This window comes from Pterocles gutturalis, unplaced genomic scaffold, assembly GCF_000699245.1.
Source record: "Pterocles gutturalis isolate BGI_N339 unplaced genomic scaffold, ASM69924v1 scaffold2770, whole genome shotgun sequence".
Lineage (NCBI taxonomy): Eukaryota > Metazoa > Chordata > Aves > Pterocliformes > Pteroclidae > Pterocles > Pterocles gutturalis.
In genome coordinates, this window is record NW_010140432.1 from 1 (window position 1) to 19,506 (window position 19,506).

At 43.9% G+C, this 19,506-nt stretch overlaps 1 protein-coding gene across 1 annotated transcript; it reads right to left on the reverse strand.

Moving 5' to 3' along the window:
• Positions 1–2,273: 2,273 nt before the first annotated feature.
• MAB21L3 (mab-21-like 3 (C. elegans)) lies at positions 2,274–15,793 on the reverse strand (the record flags this gene model as incomplete). The annotated part of the gene is made up of 6 exons (XM_010083641.1): positions 15,746–15,793; positions 11,204–11,344; positions 9,164–9,235; positions 6,294–6,585; positions 3,260–3,441; positions 2,274–2,468 (listed from the first exon to the last, which is right to left on the reverse strand). Coding segments are annotated over exons 1-6 (930 nt in total), but the record flags the coding sequence as incomplete, so codon positions are not given.
• Positions 15,794–19,506: the final 3,713 nt, after the last annotated feature.

The window sequence follows — 19,506 nt, forward strand, 5'->3', positions numbered from 1 at the left end:
ATTCTGTGATTCTGTGATTCTGTGTGTGTTCAGCCTGGAGAAGGCTCCAGGGGACCTTATAGCAGCCTACCAGTATTTAAAGGGGGCTACAGGAGAGATGGGGAGGGATGCTTTACAAGGGCATGCAGTGACAGGATGAGAGGTAATGGACTTAAACTGGTAGAAGGCACATTTAGTCTAGATATTAGAAATTAGGGTGATGAGGCACTGGAACAGGTTGCCCAGAGAAGCTGTGGATGCCCCATCCCTGGAGGTGTTCAAGGCCAGGCTGGATGAGGCTTTGAGCAACCTGGGCTAGTGGAGGGTGTCCCTGCCCATGGCAGGGGAGTTGGAACTAGACGATCTTTAAGGTCCCTTCCAACACAAACCATTCTATGATTCTATGATTCTACTAATTTCATCAAAATAAACCACACTATTCTGGATTGCCTGGTTTGTTTTTTCCCCTCCAGTAGGCATTGCAATAGTTGTAGTGCTGAGAAATTTCTTCTCAGACAGCTTTTCAAATGTGAACAATTTTTTGGTCACAGCTGCAATAACCACAAAGACTTTTTTTTAATGTTGCCAGGGAACAAAAAACATAGTGAGGAATTCAAGCTGTAACTTGAGCTACTCCTTGGAGACTTACAGAGCAGTTACCTTTCATCACACTAAAACTACTTCAGCAAGATCCATGGACAGCAGTTGCAATGAAGTTTCTGGAGGCAAGGAAAAGAGCGCAGCTCTTCCAGTCAGGTGCCAAAGAGGTGATCTATCCCCAGCATTTACTGAACTGTCCCTAACTGCCAGCTGCCTACCAGAGGTATGGAGTTGGCTTTCAAAATGTACCTAGATCTTTTCCATAACTCCCGATCTTGAACTTCCTTCCTATGGAAGTAAGCATAATGAGTCCACTTAGTTGGTCCTCTAAGGCTTTCACAACTTCTGGGGGGAAGGATTTCCTCTGTCACTGGGGGCCTTTTTCATACGGAGTCTTTTTTAATCATGATTGTTGGATACCTCTGACAGGCGAAACCTGATAATGTGAAGAAACCTAACAGTAAGCTTCTGCTCCACTGCCGATTTATCCACTGACTGTTTCTCTCTCTCTCTTTTTTTTTTTTTTTTTAGTAACATTGGAGCATTCCTTCTGTCTGGTAAACCAATGCTCTCTTTCAGTAAAAGCCTGAAGTACAGTTACAGCAAAGAACTGAAGAGCTTCTAAAAAGCTTTTTATTTTGATCAAGATTCCATGCAACAGCACTCCTGCACCTTCCCTCCTTCAGCCAGAGAAAGAGATCATCACTAATGGTTAAATGGTTTTCCACTTTCTCCTACCTATGACAATTTTTCCACCAGGTTGTTCTTACAGGCATCAAGAAGTTTTGCATTCTGCTAAGCTACAACCAGCCTTGTCTACTCTTCTCTGACTCCATCTTGACTTAGATTAGTCACAAGACTATAATAGCATTTGATGGTCACAACCTTTTCTTTAGGAGAAATCTTGGCATTGCATCTGGTTTTGGACACCAAAAGATGAGTAACTACTGTGAAAGCCTGGCGTGTTGAGGCTTCAAGGTGGGAGAAGAACAGCCTCTCCCTGGCAGCTCCTGGAGAATGGAGGTCCAGAACACAGGATTGCTCTGCTGTCTGATAAATGGTGCTGCCTGTCGTCCATCAGTGTCTGCAGCTGTCAGATGCAGGGACACAGACATAACAGAGCCTTTTGTCGCTTCTTCACAATTGTTGTCTGAAGCCATCTGGAACCCTGAAGTATGTGCAGGGAGGATGCTACCACCCCTTTACCTCTTTCTTCCTTTCCCACTCCAGATGAAATAACACCAGAACTGCACCTCATTTACGAAATAACGCTCACCTAAGACAATTTTGTTTGGTGCATGTCCACAAAGACAAATGCACAGTTTTCCTCCAGACAGATGGATGGATATGGATGGCTGAGACAGTCAAGAAGCAGGGGGTAACTGCACAATTGAAGACAATATAACAATGCCTATGTGAAGTCAAAACAGAGCAGGGGCCTCAACTGTAACATTATTTATGTTGCTGCAATCAAAATGTTCCTACAGGCTTTAGTTTCTTGGTGAAGTTTGGAACATATATTTACTGAACTTCCTGCCACTGTAAAGCAATGAAATGGTACTGCAGTTTTGACAGTCACCTTAGAAGTTACATAGACACTACAGTGACTTACGGTCATGATATTTTGACATTACTGGATGGAAGCCACTGCAACAGATACTGAGACCGTATCTTGGTACCGTGGTGATACCTACCTGAAGGTGATAAGCTGTGATGACAGGCTTATTTCCAGCACACCACACATCTTCCTTCATCTGCCTCAAGACCCTGAAGCACTTCATGCGACAACCACCATCTTCATCAAGTCCTTCCATGAGTATACGCTCAGCACGGGAGAAGCACAGCTGCCAGTGATAATTGGAGCGGGCCAAAAGGTCAAAACCAAGTGACTGTGGACAAGAGGGGAGGTGTGACACCAGATCAGAAGCAAACTTCTCTGAGCAACGCAGAGAGACATTACAAAAAGGATGTGTGACATCTCTCAACGTGTATTCTAAGCAGGGTTAGCAGAGGCAGCAAATGTGAGGCATGCAGAAAACGTTGAACATGCAATTTGTTTCATTTCTTGTGTGCTGATATCAGTTACTCCCAGGAGATCCAGCTCTAGAGCCACCAGCTACAGTACCAGCAGTACTATTAAGGCAGATGTGCAGCTCAGCAGGCACTTTGCTACGGAGCAGCAGGTCACCCACGAGAGGGGAGCAGGACTGGAAGGTGGAATGGGACTTGCAGGAACATGGCAACTGGGGCTGAGCTGGAGTGCCAGAATCCAGCCATGAGCATTGTAAGGGAAGATGGGATTAGGCCAAAGGGAAACCTGCAAGATAGCAGCCCATTTGCAGAAGGCTTGTGTGAGGCAGAGCAGAACAGCAAGAATGATGCACGTCAGCACTGAGCTACACAGGCAGAACTGTGTGCGAGAGAGTCACGCAATAGACAGTTAACTCAGTTTTTCTTCCATACGATTCACCACTGTAAGGGGTAAAAATCCCAATAAAATCTGGCAGAATACTTTGAAACGTCACTTCACTAGAGAATACACCTTCCAACCATGCTGTTGCCTGCCATCACCATGCAGTCCTTGCCTGCCGTCACCACGCAGTCCTTCATTTGGGAAATCACTGTCAGACACCTGTGAGGTGTCCAGCATAGAGTTAATGGTACTTTTTACATGGTTCACCTTGATGCACTGCACTTTTTCCTGGGAAGGCCAATGCTTAAGGCAATGAGGCCACTGGGCTTTCTTGGGCCAGCAAGTTGGAATCTCCACAGCAGGGACCAGCTCCACCTCAACCTGGGATTCTGATGTCTCCACAGCCACTCGGACCAGTGAGCTGAAGCTCTCCAGCACTGTCACTTTACCTGTGAATGAACAACAAGAGAAGATAATAAAGATTAAAAGGTCCTTCTCCACAAGCCAAGCAAGAGGCTGTCTAGGGCCTTGCAGTTCTATTGGTCTGTCTTAACACTTTCTCTTCAATGCCATAAGAAGAATACAAGAAAAAACTTATCATCTAAATCTATGCTGGGGAATGAGAACAGGAGGAAAATGAAGGAACAGCTAAGTTCTTAATTTTACACTCAGTTACCATGATTTTGTTTTCTTTTGTGGGTCCTCTTAAATCCTAGGACCAGCTTCTTAAAAATGCAGACAGACAACTGGTGCAACCTAACATTTCCAAAGGGCCAGTATAAGGAGATGACTGCCGATTAGAGGGGACCAGATGAACGCTTTGTATGTAAAGATGTCCTTATTCCTTCAGAGAGCCTGTGATCAGACCAAGTGACTTACCCCTACTGGTAATTCAGAATGCTTTGTGGGGTATCTATAAGTTTTGTTTCTGGAGAGGCACTTGCACAGAAGACAATGCCAGAATTTATGGTCTCTTGTGCAGAGAAGTCATACAAGAAGGGCTAACTGCTTGCCTCTCTGGGACAGCCGAGTATCAAAAAAGAGTTAGTTCCCTGGTGATTTGGAGGAAAGAAGTTTCCCCAGTGAAAGAAGAGTGGCTCATCTCCAGGAACAACATGCTCTAAGAGAGTAGAAAGGAACGAAAGCTGCAACTAATGGACTTTGTGAGATGTTTCCTGTTGGTTTGGCTGTGTTCATGAAGAAGTTTCTGCCCCCAGCTTTCCCTGTCACTCTGGCAGGATCACTGTTCCTTCAGCTTTGCCATCTGAGCCAATTGCATGATCATGCTCTAATCAACTGAAGTAAAAGATGTAACAGATTACCATAAGCAGTTTAAACAGTAGTGTGTTAACCCACATCATTTTGATTGATATGGGCTAAGGAGCAATTCCACAAGAAGCCCACACAGCAGACTTGAAGGGACAGTGGTGAACATCTGGGATGGCAACCTCTTCTGCCCTCACAGAGGAAATATCTGCCTACTCCCAATGGCAATTTAGCATCTCCTCCAGAAAGCACAGGGGTGATTTACCTTGCAAATAGTGGAGTCCATCCCAACCAGAACTTAATAACCCTCAGTAAAATCTGCATGTTATTTCCCTGCTGAGCCAAGCCTGGCACCAAAACAGGAACTGTACTGCTCTGAAGCCCTCAGCAGTGACCCTTAGCAGCTGAAAAGCACTAGAGCAACTGCTGTCAGCATGTAAATATGTTCACAGTGCTTCCAAAAGCATTGCAATTGTGCCACCTATTTTCCCACCTATGATCTGATCTAGGTGTCCTGCTCCGGCAGGGGGATTGGACTAGATGATCTTTCGAGGTCCCTTCCAATCTCTAACATTCTGTGATTCTGTGTGATTCTGTGAAAAGCAAGACACCTCAAAAACTGGTTTTGTTGGTGCTCATAGAATTGAAAAACAGGGAAGCAATGAAATCAGGGAAAATTTTCTGTAACTTTAGCTGTACTGTGGGATGGAGGAAGTTCATTCTTCACTGAAACAAACAAAAATAGTAATTACTCCTTCTGACTTCATCTCAGCTCATCTCCTCCCAGCTGGCCTTACAAAAAAAGGCATCAGAATCAGCAGCCCAACATCACTCCCTGGGTGCCTTGGAAGCACCTCTCCTGGCTCAACAACTTGATGTACTGCTATTAGACACAATAGCAGGTTTTCACTTCAACACAATGACTTCCACATAAGTAAAGTCTCAGATGCAAGCCCATTCCATCCTGTCTTTTCTGTGAGCCTCAATGGTGAAACTTCATTTCCATCAACCTTTACATTTCCATGATAACAAGCATTTCCTGGAAGAATGCAATGATCTAGCTGAGCTTGATGTTAACATGTTTTCTCCTGTGACTATAATTCAGAGTGCAATCAGATGAGTGGAAATGGATCCTATTTCTCCAAAATACAGAAGACCCCATATTAGGCTGCTGATGTGTAAAGTCATCCTGGGAACATGCTATGAGAAGAGGCACCACAGTCTTGACTTGATCATGTCACAGCATCTTAATGTGAAAAGATGGACACAGACAATTTAGCTTGGACCAAGCCAAGTGTTCATTATCTGAAATCTATAATATGCCTCTAGGATGCTAAGAATTAAGCATGAGGATCACTGTTCAGGCAGCATCTTGCTACAGATGTTGCAGCTATGAAGGCATGTTGAATGCACCACTGATTGCATTATGTCAGTGATCAGCACTTCCAGTATAAGTAGCCACAGGAAATAAACAGGCGCTTTGGATTGCTCACAGAGGGATCAGCACCGCTACTGAAAGCCAACTTCCCGAGCCTAGTTCTAGCTGGAAAGCTATGGGTAGCTAAAGTTTCCCCAAAGCATTACGTGCCCTACACACATCTTCAAGCACTTTCTCCTCAGACTCATGCACCTTCCCTGTATCCAATTTTCCTATACTATCTTCCTTGATAGTCTAGATGTATTTCAGGTGCTGTAGTAGAAAAAGATTTTTCCCAAACAAATTCCTAAATATTCTGAAAATCTGGGTTGCATCTTGATTGAACTGTGAGGGTGATGTTGCTGGCGACCCTATCCGAATTCCTAAGAAAGAGACAACATCTTTGGTATGAAGAGCCCAAGAACCACTTAATTCTATCTCCAATTGTAGCTCTACACGCATCACTGCAATGGGCTAAAGGCTCCCTGATTTTGGCGGGGTGTGCTGTTTCTTTACTTCTGATCATATGAGCCAAACACTTTGTGTGTGTGTGTGGTGTCTCTCTATCAGCTGCAGAAGATAGCCAGTTCCCCTTATACTTGTCCCCACTAAACTCACTGGAGAGGTTACAGGAGATAATTGACTTCTCCACCAGCTCCCGGAAGACGATAAGGACTTTGGCTGGAACCAGATCACCTTCGATGTTCACGTCCTTCTCATGCCACTGCCGAAGGCTTTTTGAGAACTGCTCCACCTCTAGCCATTGATGCAGTTCCTCAGGGTCCCGCACGGAAGAGAGGAGCTTGGCTCCATGCACGGTGTAATAACGCCAGTGCCGTACCTGGCGTTCCCTGTACCCAGTCAGGCCACGCAGAGGGACTGTGACGAGGAATTGGCTGGGTGCTAAGACCTAGGAGAGTTCAGAGAGATTGAGAGAGGAGGCAAGGGCAGATCCACGAGCCTGAAGTAAGGAAAAGAGGGTTAAGGAAGTAACAGGTAAAACTGGGGGCTTTGGAGAGAAGGAAAAGCCATGGTACGATGGAAGCAATGGAATACAGCCAGGACCTGTTCCATGCCTGTCTGAGGGTTACTTTGGAAGTACACAGACTAAAAATAAATTCTCTTAGAAGGAGTCTGATGTGACAGCCATGACCCACAGAAGACAAGAGCAGGCTGGCCGATTTGCAACCACACCTGCCATGGTTTCCCCCATTCCTTGTCATTTCTAGTCCGCAATTGCGTGAGATATAATAACTAGCAGCTTCCAAGGAGCAGGAAAGCATCAGAGAGCATGTTGTGAGATCCAGCAGCGGGAAACAAAATAGTGGAAGTTTTCTTACTAGAGATAAGCCTAGAGTTCAATAGTAGCAATAACTATGTCAAAAAGGTTCACTTTTCTGATCTGTTTCAAAGTCCATTACATACATTAGTAAAGTAAGGCTACGGCACATTCATTTTACAAGCGTTTCATTCCATATGACTGTCCTTTAAGAGACAGAGACATGAGGCAAGTGACATGCCCGAGCCTACGCAGGCAGTGGCACTCCAGAAATAAACCCAGGCCTTAGCCAGCTGTACTGTATGAAACTGCATCTCCTGCTGCGTGGAAGCCAGAAACAGTGTAAGGATGGAAACAGCAAACAATGGACAACAAACCCTTGGACTGGCTTGTCTGCAAGCCAATTAATTGGCCTCACTTTGGGAATGACCATTTTTCAATAAAACCAGTGCTGAACCAGTATTTGTGAAGAGTGAGTGAGGTGGCACAAATACCACGCATCCCAGCAATTCACCTTAAAAACCTCATACTGGCCCAGGGCACAGCCAGGCATCTCCAAACACTAGTTTGGAAGCATTTGGCAATCGTGGCTCCAGAGAGGGTGTTCAAACTCTTTCAGATTTTTACTGTGTTGACTCAGAAGAACTCTACTTGCTACCAAGCCTAACTTACATTGAAGTGACAGCTGTTGCTGCAAGGTGGACACATCCGAGGTGAATGAAACATGCTTGTCACTCTCCTGTAATAATCCAAAACATTCTGCTAGCCTTCCTGGTAGCTCAGCTGATTTAAAATATTACTGCAGAGGTAGCAAGGCCCAGAAAGCACTAGCAGGCTTTAATGGCCCTAGCAGCCTTTCTGGGGCTTTTACTGACACCTTCTGCCCATGGGCCTGGGACTGCCGTTCCAGCTGAGCCCCAGGCATGTTGTAGGAGTGCTGGTCTCCAACCGTGTGACAGCTATGCCTGTGGCTGGCCATAGACCTTGTTGTCCTTCCTGCAGACTGCCTTCCCAGCCTGACCTCAGACCTACCTGGCCACTACGGACTTGCCTGGCAGTCAATACACTGCATCTGACCCTGGTTACCATCGCTGGGCCTGATCCTGACCCTGATGAGTGCTCCTGGCTTCACCTCAGACCTGCTTTATCAGCACAGGCTTGCCTGATGATCCAGACTCTCGGCTGACCCCAGCTGCCCTCCCTAGGTCTGCCTTGCTTGGGGACCATGGGGCAGGTGTTGCCATGCTGGTTGGCTCTCCTCCCAGCTCCTTCTCCCACAGGGAGCAGCTGGGCTTCTCTGCTCCCTGGCAAGAGATTTGAAATACAAAAGATAGTGAGCAAGTAGCACATAAATGGCAAAGGAAACACCAGAAAGCCCTTCTTCTTTTTTCTTTTTTTTTTTTCTTTTTTTCCCCAACTATAAACCACCTAAAGGCAGAAGGATACTGGAAGGATGGCATTGCAGACCAAGCTGACCTGCACACGTCAGGTTTGCTGGGGCTGAGAAATCCTGTGAACAGCTCAGGAATGAAGTGCTAAGCTCCATAAAGGAGGTGGCTGTCATGCAATTACTGCTAATCTCACTGCCTTGGCCACCATTTGCAGATAAACAATTGTTCCCTCCCATACTAAGATACTGACTTTCACACACTCGCACCCAACAGGTTTCAAAGGGAAGAGCCACAGGTGTTATGAGAGTGCCTCCAAATACAAATCACATGGCTCCTCCACTTGAAGCTTACCAGGAAGCACCAGAAATCACAAGGCTGGGGATGGCACTGTAAAGCTGGGCAACTGGTGTCCTCTTGACCTAAACAAATCCCAGTCCCACACCTATGCTCTATCACACGATGGTCTTAGGTGCCACATGCAGACCATGCGTCCCAGCAATTCACAGGCTTGAACAAAAGCCTCAAATTCTGGAGTAACTTGTGGCTAATTCTGCTGCGTTAAAAACCTGCCTGCAGTGTGCTGGGGAAATTAAATACAGCCTCATTCTTGCGATCTTGGCCAGGATATCCCAGGGAGGCAGAAGTAATAGGTTAGAAATAAAATTTTTACTCTTTGAGCAGAAAAGCAAGTCTCCTGGGGAGAGGATAAAATAGTTCCAGGAGGATCGGTTAGGTGGGTGAAGTCTGGAGAAGAGGGTGGGTGAGGAGTAAGTAGGCACACGGACTGCTAGGCACCAGGTGGCAGGAAGGCTTTGTACCTGGATGGATGGGTAGAATGGGCGCTTCCCCTGAAGCATAGCTGACCACTTGGCCAGTAAAGCTGGCTGATCCTGAGAGAAGCAGAAAGGAAAACAAGAAGTACACAGAATAGAGAGAAAGCATGTGCCAGGTCATTCATTCACAGAGCAAAGCTTCAAGCTTCCTTTGAGCCTACTTGTTAAAGGAAAATCCCCCCCATCCCCCCCACAACTACAAAAAACACTCAAAAGGTTTAAAAATAAAATATTCCATTTTGTCCATCTGAGTTTTATTTCAAGTTATTAATCAAAGTTTTTGACTTTTTGTCCTCTGGGTTACAGAAAAACACTTAATATCTAAAGACTTTTCTTATATATACCGAACTTAGCTCCTGCATATTTAGGAGGAGGCTTGTAGCTTCTGAACAAATCTAGACCCCTCACCATGTTAAATTAATTTCTTTTAACCAGAAGCTGAAAGTTCTGAAAAGTCACTGTAAATTTAATCAACAGAAAAAAGATGTTGCAAAATTAAACACAAAATAGTTAATACATTGGCTTTCCCATGACACAAGTCTCCTCTAGGTGGAATTATGTCAGCAATGACATTAAAGATTCTATTTTTTGGGAGCAGAACAGCTGAAGCCAAAAAAAATTTTCATATTAACCCATTCTTTGCTGCCCTATACCCACCGCCCAAAGTTAGCCAGGCCCTCCTAGTGTGACTTCCATACATCTATAGCACTGAGTTCCGTTAAGTATGAATAACTAATCTGCCACTTTTTAAGAAAATAAATTTAGAGGATTTCTTTTGAGCAGAAATTGTTCAGATCTGCCTACCATAGTATCAAATTACTGCTCAGAATAGAGCACCTTCATTTTATTCTGCTTTGTTTTCCAGCACAGCAATTTTACCCTGACTCTGATCCTGTCAGACCTCATTAGCCAAGCAGGTTTTTTTCCAGTACGAGAGGTGGATGGTAGACTATGGCACTAAGGAACACGTGGACCAGGATGTGGCACCATTTCACATCACTGTGGTCATTCCTATTGGCAAGACCACATGCTCTGGGATATGCAAAATTCCACAAAAGACATAAATCTGAATGTGTTCGTCCCCAGAGCAGTAGCCACATTTCAGACTGGATGATTACATTCTGCCTCCACCTTCATACCCTTCCAGCAGCTTGTTACACACAGAGCTCTTCCCTTTCAATCCTAGGCAGCTGCAAAAGTTGCCTCATGCTTTCACATATTTGCTGTATTTCAATCGGTAACTGGCTGCATTTTAGTATAAAGGCTGACATAGCTAGAGTATGTAAACTAGTTCAGATGAAAAAGATTATTTTCCTCTGAAGTTGACATTGCTATGATTGCTTCTTATACCTTAAACAAGTTATTGTGTTAAGCAGTCAAGGAAATAACCAGTCTTCTCCTGTCACAGCTGGGACGGAATATTATTATTTTGGTATTTGATGGTCCAAAATGGGGAAGCATTTAACTTCTCCCACTAAAAAGCCTATTTCTTCCCCCCCCCAAAAAAAAGAAGTTCCAATCCATGACCAAGAAAAACCATATTTTTCTGAAGTTGCTTTCTAATGTTCATAGCAGAAGGATTTTTGATTTTTTTTTCTTTTTTTTTAGTGAGTTGACAGGTTTTCCACCTGTGAAAAATATGAGTCATAGCTCATGAAGACATGAGCATTTTTTTCTTCTTATGTTACTGCTGTACAAGTTTTTATTTCTGTCTCTCAAAGAGCTTTGGCTTCTGCTTGCAGATTGACAGCTCTGGCAATAGACGCTCTTTGTAAGAGCAGCAGCTGTAAAAAGAGGCTCTGCCTGATTTACCCAACCCTCTCTGATGCTTCTCGAGTTGTAAGATGTCCATGAGTAAGTCCCTATGACCCAGTCAGTCACTAAAACTTCCACAGTGAATTGCCAACACATCATCTATGGCATTTTGGGTAAGGTACCTGTCCATACAAACAATTACACAATGGAGAAATCACTTACTGATTGCCTACAAGCTGCCAGTGAGTATATGAGAGCTCTTGTTCATACCTTAATATTCTCATTGTGAATGCCAGAGTTGGAGATAGCCTGGAATCGCGTTGCCTTATAGCTGATTTCTGCAGTCAGTTGCTGGATGATTTTCTGCACCTCCTCCACTGCTTTGGAAACCAGACAATGTCGCCGTTCCACCTGTCAGTTCCAAGAAGGACACTTCATATTGCAGGTGACTGCAGTCTTTGTCTCCAGCAGGAAACAGACATCAGCTTGAAACATCCCGAAACATTTGTGCCTGTGCTGCACTGGGAATAAAACTTATTGTTCCCTGTGCATTACAACCAACTTACCATGAGACAGAGCTGGTAAACAAGCAGCTGGTAAACACTGAAGGGCCAATACTCAAGACTGCTGAGCATTAATTGATATTTCCATGCCAATACCATTGGACTGAAGGGTAAGAGTTCATTACATGGATAAATTTGGTATCAACCAGCTACAGTCTCATTCTTTATCCATTTGATGAGGAGTACCCAGTTATTCCCTTGCATATACAAGCCATTCTCAGAACCAGGATATGTTTCATTCCAAGAGCTGACAAGACTTCAAGAATTACAGATATTCTGTGCATAAGTCAGGTTGCAGGTGTATGTGGCAGCATTTAGATGCCTACATTGTATGTTGAAAGCATACATACTGTCTTCATATCTGCAGTACAGATGAGAGTCTACTCCTAGATGGTGAGAAAGCATCTTTCCAACACTGGTCTTATTGGGGATGAGGTGTTTGTGTGTCTTGATGGATAGTTCTTCAACTCAAGCAGCAGTAGCATAATTATTTATTGAAAATTATTTAAATGGAAGGACTGAGTCTTGGAAGGACGGACAACTCAGAAAAATATAAGATGAACCTGAACCTTCACATATGACTAAAAATGAATGGAGCATAAGGGGATAGTCAAAATCTGAACAAGGAGATTCAACAGAAGGAATATGAAGGAACCATGTTAGCAAAGGACATTTAAATATTTCCCAAAGATCCTTACACATTTACCAAAGTGAGAAGGAGATTCAGCTATGGTTCATTAACATATTCCTCATTACTTATTCACCCAGAATTACCTATGCAGAGTGAGATACGAAGACTGTTTACAGTCCTTTTTTGCATCCCAATGCTTCATCTCATTTGTTGTCAATTTTTGCTTTAATTTCTTCTTGGTTTTCCTTTTTCCTCACCATATTCTGCTAAATCTCATTGTTCTCAGGCAAAAAAAAAAAAAATCAGAAACAAATGGGAGGTTTAAAAGACCTACATCAGAAAATGAAAACTAAAACCCCAGTTGGGCTATTTGCAGGTATGAAACAATAGTGTTAACAGCTTGCCTAAAGTGAATGACCAAGCATAATTGCCACAGTCAAACATAATTGCTACAGTCTTTTGTTATTATCAAAGATCAAAGCAAAAGCATAAGAAAGAAATTTTTTACAATTAAAGTGGTGAAAGACTGGAACAGATTGCTCAGAGAAGTTGTGGACGCCCCATCCCTGGAAGTGTTCAAAGTGAGGTTGGATGGGTCTTTGAGCAACCTGATCCAAGGAAAGATGTCACTGCCCACAGCTGGAAGGTTGCACTAGATGATCTTTAAAGGTCCCTTCCAACCCAAACCATTCTGTGATTCTGTTCTAGAACTCCTGTGTCCTGCTTGCTTAGCATCTTCTTCAGCATCTAAACAACACTTCTCCCTTCTAGAAAATACCACTGACAAGCACTCGTTAAAAGTCCTTTTGGACACCTTTATGTCAAATGTTGAACTGTCAGACAAAACACTCAGGTGTGTTGAAATGTGTCTTCAAGCCCTGGGAGGAGACAAATAGGTTCACTTCTTCACAGCAATGGACTGTACAATGGACAAAAAAGGACTAGTGCTTGCCTAAGATCAATTAACGAATTAATAGCAATTGACTAACACTGAACTTGAACATGAACAGAATTTGAATACACCTCCTCAGCCAACAAACTTAACAGTATTGTTACTAAGCCTGAACAGTTTTTGGAAGTGGGAAATACATCAGACAGAAGTATCATATTCCCTTCTCTGGGCTCTCACCTGCCCTTGACATTCTGATTCTTTGGTATGTTAACAACACCTAGTCCCTTACAATTTCCCTAGTAATTCACCCTCCTCCTCATTCCAATTAATCCTTGTTCTCTGAGACCAGTTTTAGCTAGCTTACATGTACTTTCTTTTTTAAATAAAATTTACACTGAAAAATTTTAGCCCATGTTCATTTTCACCTCAACACAGCTTTTGTTTAAGGCACTTCTCCGTCTGTAACTATAGCTATTTTCTCTGTCATGTTTTTGCTCATCCAGAAGACCTCCTCAGAGCAGTCCAAGAAGCTTGACCTGCTCAACAAGATGGCCAATGGCTTCTTCAACAAGCAAATGGTATGAGTGGTGGAGAAAGTTGTCCATCTCTAGGAGCTTTTAGACACAAAAAGCAGACTTTTTCTGTTGAAAGTACACAATCACACTGGGTCACTTCAAACGAGAGATCTAAGAGGGCCTCTGTACGCATTGCTCATGCTATGTTCTCTCTAAGGGACATCTGCTAGAAACACATTCTGCCACCTCCAGTATCCTTGGAGAGTCCATCCAACCCAGCCTGGCCTCATTGAATTGTGTCTTCATCACCTACTGGCAAGGGTACAGCAGTTCTCATGAAATCTTTGAGAGTACAGACTCTCAAAAAATCTGTTAAGGGAGGTACCACTAAACATCTCTTTCTGCATGTACTCCTTGTCACCGAGGCAGGAATGAAAGAACAAAGGGCATGTGACAGATGGTGCTAACTGTTGCTAACCATAATTATCTCCCTAATCATGCTATCAGAAGATATAACCTTCCTACAGAAAGGAAGCCATAAAAGTCATAAGACAAAACATAAGTGAGTGAATGCAGCTTCTGAAGAGCCAAGGCATTTATCTAAGATAGCACCAGTACAGACATGTTGGGAGAAGAGACAGAATAAGCTCTTTGTTGGACAGTCACTTCTACCACCTACTGGCATTCCCCTTACCAGGTCTTAACTTTGTAAATCATGCCAAAACAAACGCACAAAACCAGAACAACATGGTCAATTAAGGTTTTATTATGGAAGAAGGAAGCAGGACTGGGATTTACTGGGGACTGTTAAGAACATTTGGCTTTGTTCTTAATTACCCAGTCACATCCACTCCATGTGCATTTGAGGTTTTCCTTTGCTGAGTGGCTTAGGGAAGAAATCTTCGGTATCACAGAGATTCATTGCACCAGGTGGTTGACCTGTTTTCAAAACCAGGCAGCATTTGACAAGCAGAATTGGGGCTGCCTGAAGGTTAGGCAGCCTCACTTGGACAGGATACTCAGAAGCAGGCAGAAACTAGGAATCCATCAGAGCTGGAGGACTGCCAGAAAACAGACTTTCAGTAGAACCTAAAATATTGGCAACTATGAGCCTCACTTAACTATACTTTGCTTCTGTTCCCTGCACTTATGGCTGTCCTATGAGCAACTTCCTGTCCATGGCTTCCCTCTGTTCCCTCCTTTGTAGCTCTGCTTTATAAATCTTCAGAGAAGTGTTCACTATTATGGCTCACTGAACCGATTTTGATGGAACAATTTTCTGGTGCACCACACTGCATAGCTGAAAATTAAAGTTCTCATAGAAATACACCTACTTGTCTCTAAAACATTTCCATAGAGAAAACAAACCTTTTTTTCACCAGCCCCTTCATGGTACTAGAATAGTTCATCCTTTACAGAAAAGAAAGCCTTACAGTTTTCCATTTTGAAATTATTTTTCACTTTGGTGTCTTGCATTTTGTTGGGGAAAGCAGACTATAAAATAGGATCTAGCTAAGTACTATGCTGAAAGTTGTCAGCTTTAAATAAACATTATGGCTCACTTAAGAGTTACTTTTATTAAACAGTATTCTTTCATTGACAATTTTATTCAGTTTTACTTCATTTCATAATGGGGGAAAAAAATTCAAGTGCTGGAATATCTCATAAAATAGAAAATGTGGTTCCAGTCTGCATGTGCTAATGAGATGTTATTTTGATCACGGTATCTAGAGAAGTATCCTTAGCTGAGGTGACAGACTGATGGGTGAATTCTAACATTATCTGTCTCTCTCTCTAGTTCCTACATGCATCTTTCTTAGAGACAACCCCTGGTGTGGTTTTGTTTTTGTCAAGCCAAGAACACTGGACAGGGAGAGAGGCAAGAACCTTTCCTTAGATTAAATGCCAGCAATTACAGCTAGTGTCACATCTGGAATTCCAGATTGGGAACAAAAATTCAGGACATCTGAAGAAGAAGAGGACAAGCAGCTTGAAAAATCAGGCTACCAGCTGAGATCCCTGATAACATTCTACAACAGAAACCTAGAAATCTCATTAGAAACACAGTCCTCATGAAACTTCACCCCATCTTGTCGCAGAAATGAAGACAGCAGGCGAGCAACTAACCCAGCAACTAACTGTCAAGTTTGGCACCCTTCAGTATCAACACCTAGTGTGGGAGACAGAAAATCTGGACAGATAAAGCCTTACCTTGCTCTGGATGTAGACTTCTACATCTTCATCTGTGAATGGTTTCATGGCAAGATGGTCTTCACTGCTCTCTAAAGTGTGAATTCGTTCTTCACTCGTTCACCTGCCTCTGGAAGTAGAGGGACACTCAGACCAAGCCGCTCAGAGCTTTCTTGCCCTGTGAAGCTCAGGTCACCTAATTCCTCTGTGGGTGAAAAAGAGGAGAGAGAAGCAAGGAAGTATGCTTATTTTTTTTTTTTTTATGGTCTGAATTACAATGATGACATCCAGCTGCTTCAGAAAATCAATTCCAATTATTATTTTCTAAGTTCAATCATTTTTGTGCATCTTATTACTTTTAAATGGTGGGTCTTGCATGCAGGCACACACAAAAATATCCCAGCTACTGCTCTGTCTCAGGGCAGATCTGAAAGTGCCTTTCAGAGTGCACCACAGGTTCAGTATGCTGGTGTACAGCATTATCATTCTGTGTGCCGCAAGTACTTCCCTGCTTCACTAGCCCTTCACAAAACCATTTGGTAAACACTCTCAGCTATCGCTTTTTGACTTCAATCCACCCACTTTCTGTCTGAAACAGCACAGGTATTTTTACACTCAGATCATTCATTTGGGTTGCAGTCTGCAGCCTCTGCTCCCCCTCTCCTTCCCTCTCCTTATAGCTCCTCTCTCTCTCCGGCTGTGTTGACAGTAAATACCCCTGCAGCCTGTCCCCTCCTGTAGTTTGCTTTGCTTTCTTTACAGTAAACAGACAGAAAGCTGTCTCTCGTTTTCTGCCAGCAGCTCAGCTAACAACCCCATATGGATAATTCAGAGGGAAAAATAATTGATCAGACCTCATTGATCCAGTGAGGGTTGGTTGCTTTTAGAAGAGAGGGCACATCAGCACGTGGAAGGGAGTAACAGAGTACAGAGATGAGATCCCACACTGCTAAGTGTCCCTTATTAAGGAAGGCACACTCCGCTTTTGAGTAAAATCATTATTTCCCCCAGGAAACTGAATTTTGACATCCATTGACTAATGTATTACCTCCGCAGCAGCTGGCAAAAGGCAGCATTTGGGTAGGCACTGGGTGCTCGCCCTGGGCAGGCAGTGTTGTTGCTAGTTATCCTTCACGATGTTCCTTATTAACAAATACTAAGTATAATAATGGAGTACTAATACCTGTAGGACACCTGATTCCCCAGAATCAACAAATCAAACCTTTCTCTGGGCCTCCCAGGCATCTCCCTTTTGTCTTTTTGCTGAGGGACTTGGGGACTCCTTCATAAAGACATGTAGGCATTTACTTTCCAAACCAGCTTCCATGGGTGTTGGACTCTGAAAAAGATAGGGTCCCCAATTTTTATGAAACAGTACGTCATCCTTGCTCACTTCAATACTAATTTTTCACCTGAAGGGCTAGCAGTGTATGTGAGGGAAGGCAGCCAAAAGGCAGGATCTGAAAGAAGGTGAGTGGAACAATGGGCTAGGAAGGACTTGTGGGGGAAGGCTGGATGGGATTAAGTCCAAGCAGAGAAGGCAAGGGAGAAGAATGACCCTTTTAAAAGGTCAGATTCAGTTAAAAGTGTGTCCTTAATACATTAGCTCCTGTGTGCTCCCTTAGGGAGCTGGCTGTACATACAAACGACAACTTCCTTAACACTCCTGATACCATACATTACTTTAATACCTAGAACCTCAGATGTGTATTAGGAAGCAAGGGGAGATTAAGGGTCTCTCTTGCACCTGGAAGGTCTGTCCTTGGGACAGCTGTCCAGAGTCACAGGTGCTGGCAGACAGATGAAGAAGTGGTTTTGGTCATTTGTCTTGTATACAATAACACACCTTATGTTTATAATCCTTTTCTATTGGGAAGCACTTCCCCAAGAAGGTCTGAATGTCCCCAGCTTCCCCTCCTCATAGCGAGGGAATGTGGCATCAAGATTTGGAAAAGGACTGTCTTTTTGTTTTATGTTCAAGCATATTTAAGTTCAAGTCCAAGTTTATGATGAAGTCCAAGGATCTGAACAACAGTTCCTACCTGCTCCTGCCACCTGAAGAGAAAGAATAACTCTCCCTTACCGTCATTGTTAAGGGGGTGCAAGGAGAGATGGCAGAGGAAAAAGCAACAAGAAATCCCATGTCAAACTAACATCAAACACAAGCTTTTCTCAACTCTGAGAACTTCTTGCTCCAGCTGTAAGAATTTGCTGCTGCATAATTTCCTTGGTCTCCAATGAATCCAAAGAAAGAAGAAGGAGAACAGTTACAAGAACTGGATGCAGGAGATCATAGCAGATGGACAACTTGCACCAAATGACTGTGGATTTTATTATTCTACTTACAGGATGAGAAGAGTACTATTTGACTTACAGAAAATACTGCAACTGACAAAGGCCCTTACACTAACAGCAAAATACAGTACAGGTTAGAGTGGCAATAGGCTGTTCTGTAAAGGGAAAAGCAGCATGGTGGCATGGGAGACAGCAGCCAGTCTTGACCTCAACGAGGAAAACAGACATTGCAAAGAATCTCATTTATTACAATGAGGACCAGATAGCACAGAACACAGGACAAAAGTAGAGGCAGATGGCCAGAAGCGAGGATGGAGTATTATGGTGGGAAAAACCTGCATCAGAATGGAAGAATACAGAGAAAGGGGAGTAAAGGAGGAGGCACATCTGCAGAGATAAAAGAGCACATAGACCCAAAGTGGGAAGAACCCAGACTCCTCCAGTAAGACTGCTGAGCTGATGCAGTGTTGTTGCAGTGAAACCTTCATCTAACTTCAGCCAGCAGTGATGGCTATTTCTTCTTCCTCACTCTTTGAGAAGCAAAGAATGAAAGAACCCCCCTCTTGTCACTTAGACTCTCCTGCTTTCTCCAGGACCATGTTTTGTTCCTTGAAGGAGAATGTTTGCTGACTGTTGCTTTTTGAGCAGCTTACGCATGGCTAACACTCCCTGAGCAGGGGAGGCCATGGCCTGCCACAGAAGTGTGTCTGCACAGGATGTCAGCAAGGGCCATGTGCTCCCGTCCAGTTCTCCCAAGCGTCAGCCTGACAGCCAAGCCAGCCATGGACTGAATGGACAGGAAAAGCTCACAACTGCTTCATGGAGATACAAAGCACCCTGCCGAAGCCAGGCAATGACTTGTAGATGCAAACAGAAAAGGCCTCTCCAGTTCTAGTTAGCTCACGATCCATCAGATATCACGGATCCAAGCCCTGTAAAGAGCTTTTCAGCTTTGTTAATTTAACACATTAAATTCTGCAAGTATACGTGTTTCTAAGGAGATTCCCATTCACACTGAGAATGGCTACTATTATGGTTTTGTGGGGGGGTTCTGCGAACCGACCTGCCGTAGCCCAAGCCTCTGCCATGGCTCACCCGAGAGCCAGTCTCCTCGAGAGCCGATGAAGAACTGCGGCAGAGAGAGAAGTGAGACTTTGAAAGGAAGGACCACACGACACTCCGGTCAGGGAAGGGAAGCAAGAAAGAGGGAGGTTTTCCCCCCAGAATTTCCCCTGCAGCGTGGTGAAGATTCATGGTGACGCACAGTTTGTCCCTTGGTGCAGCCCATGAGAAGATGCAGCCGTGGAGGACCCCACGTAGGAATTATGGAGAAGCCCACAGCGGAGCCGGGCAGTCGTCTGGGGACTGTGGCCCCGTGTGGAAAAGGACTCACACTGGAGCAGTTTTTTTGAGAAGGACTCTCCCATGAGAAGGGACCCCACGTTGCAGTCGGGACTGTGAGGAGCCCTCCCCTGAGGAGGAAGGAG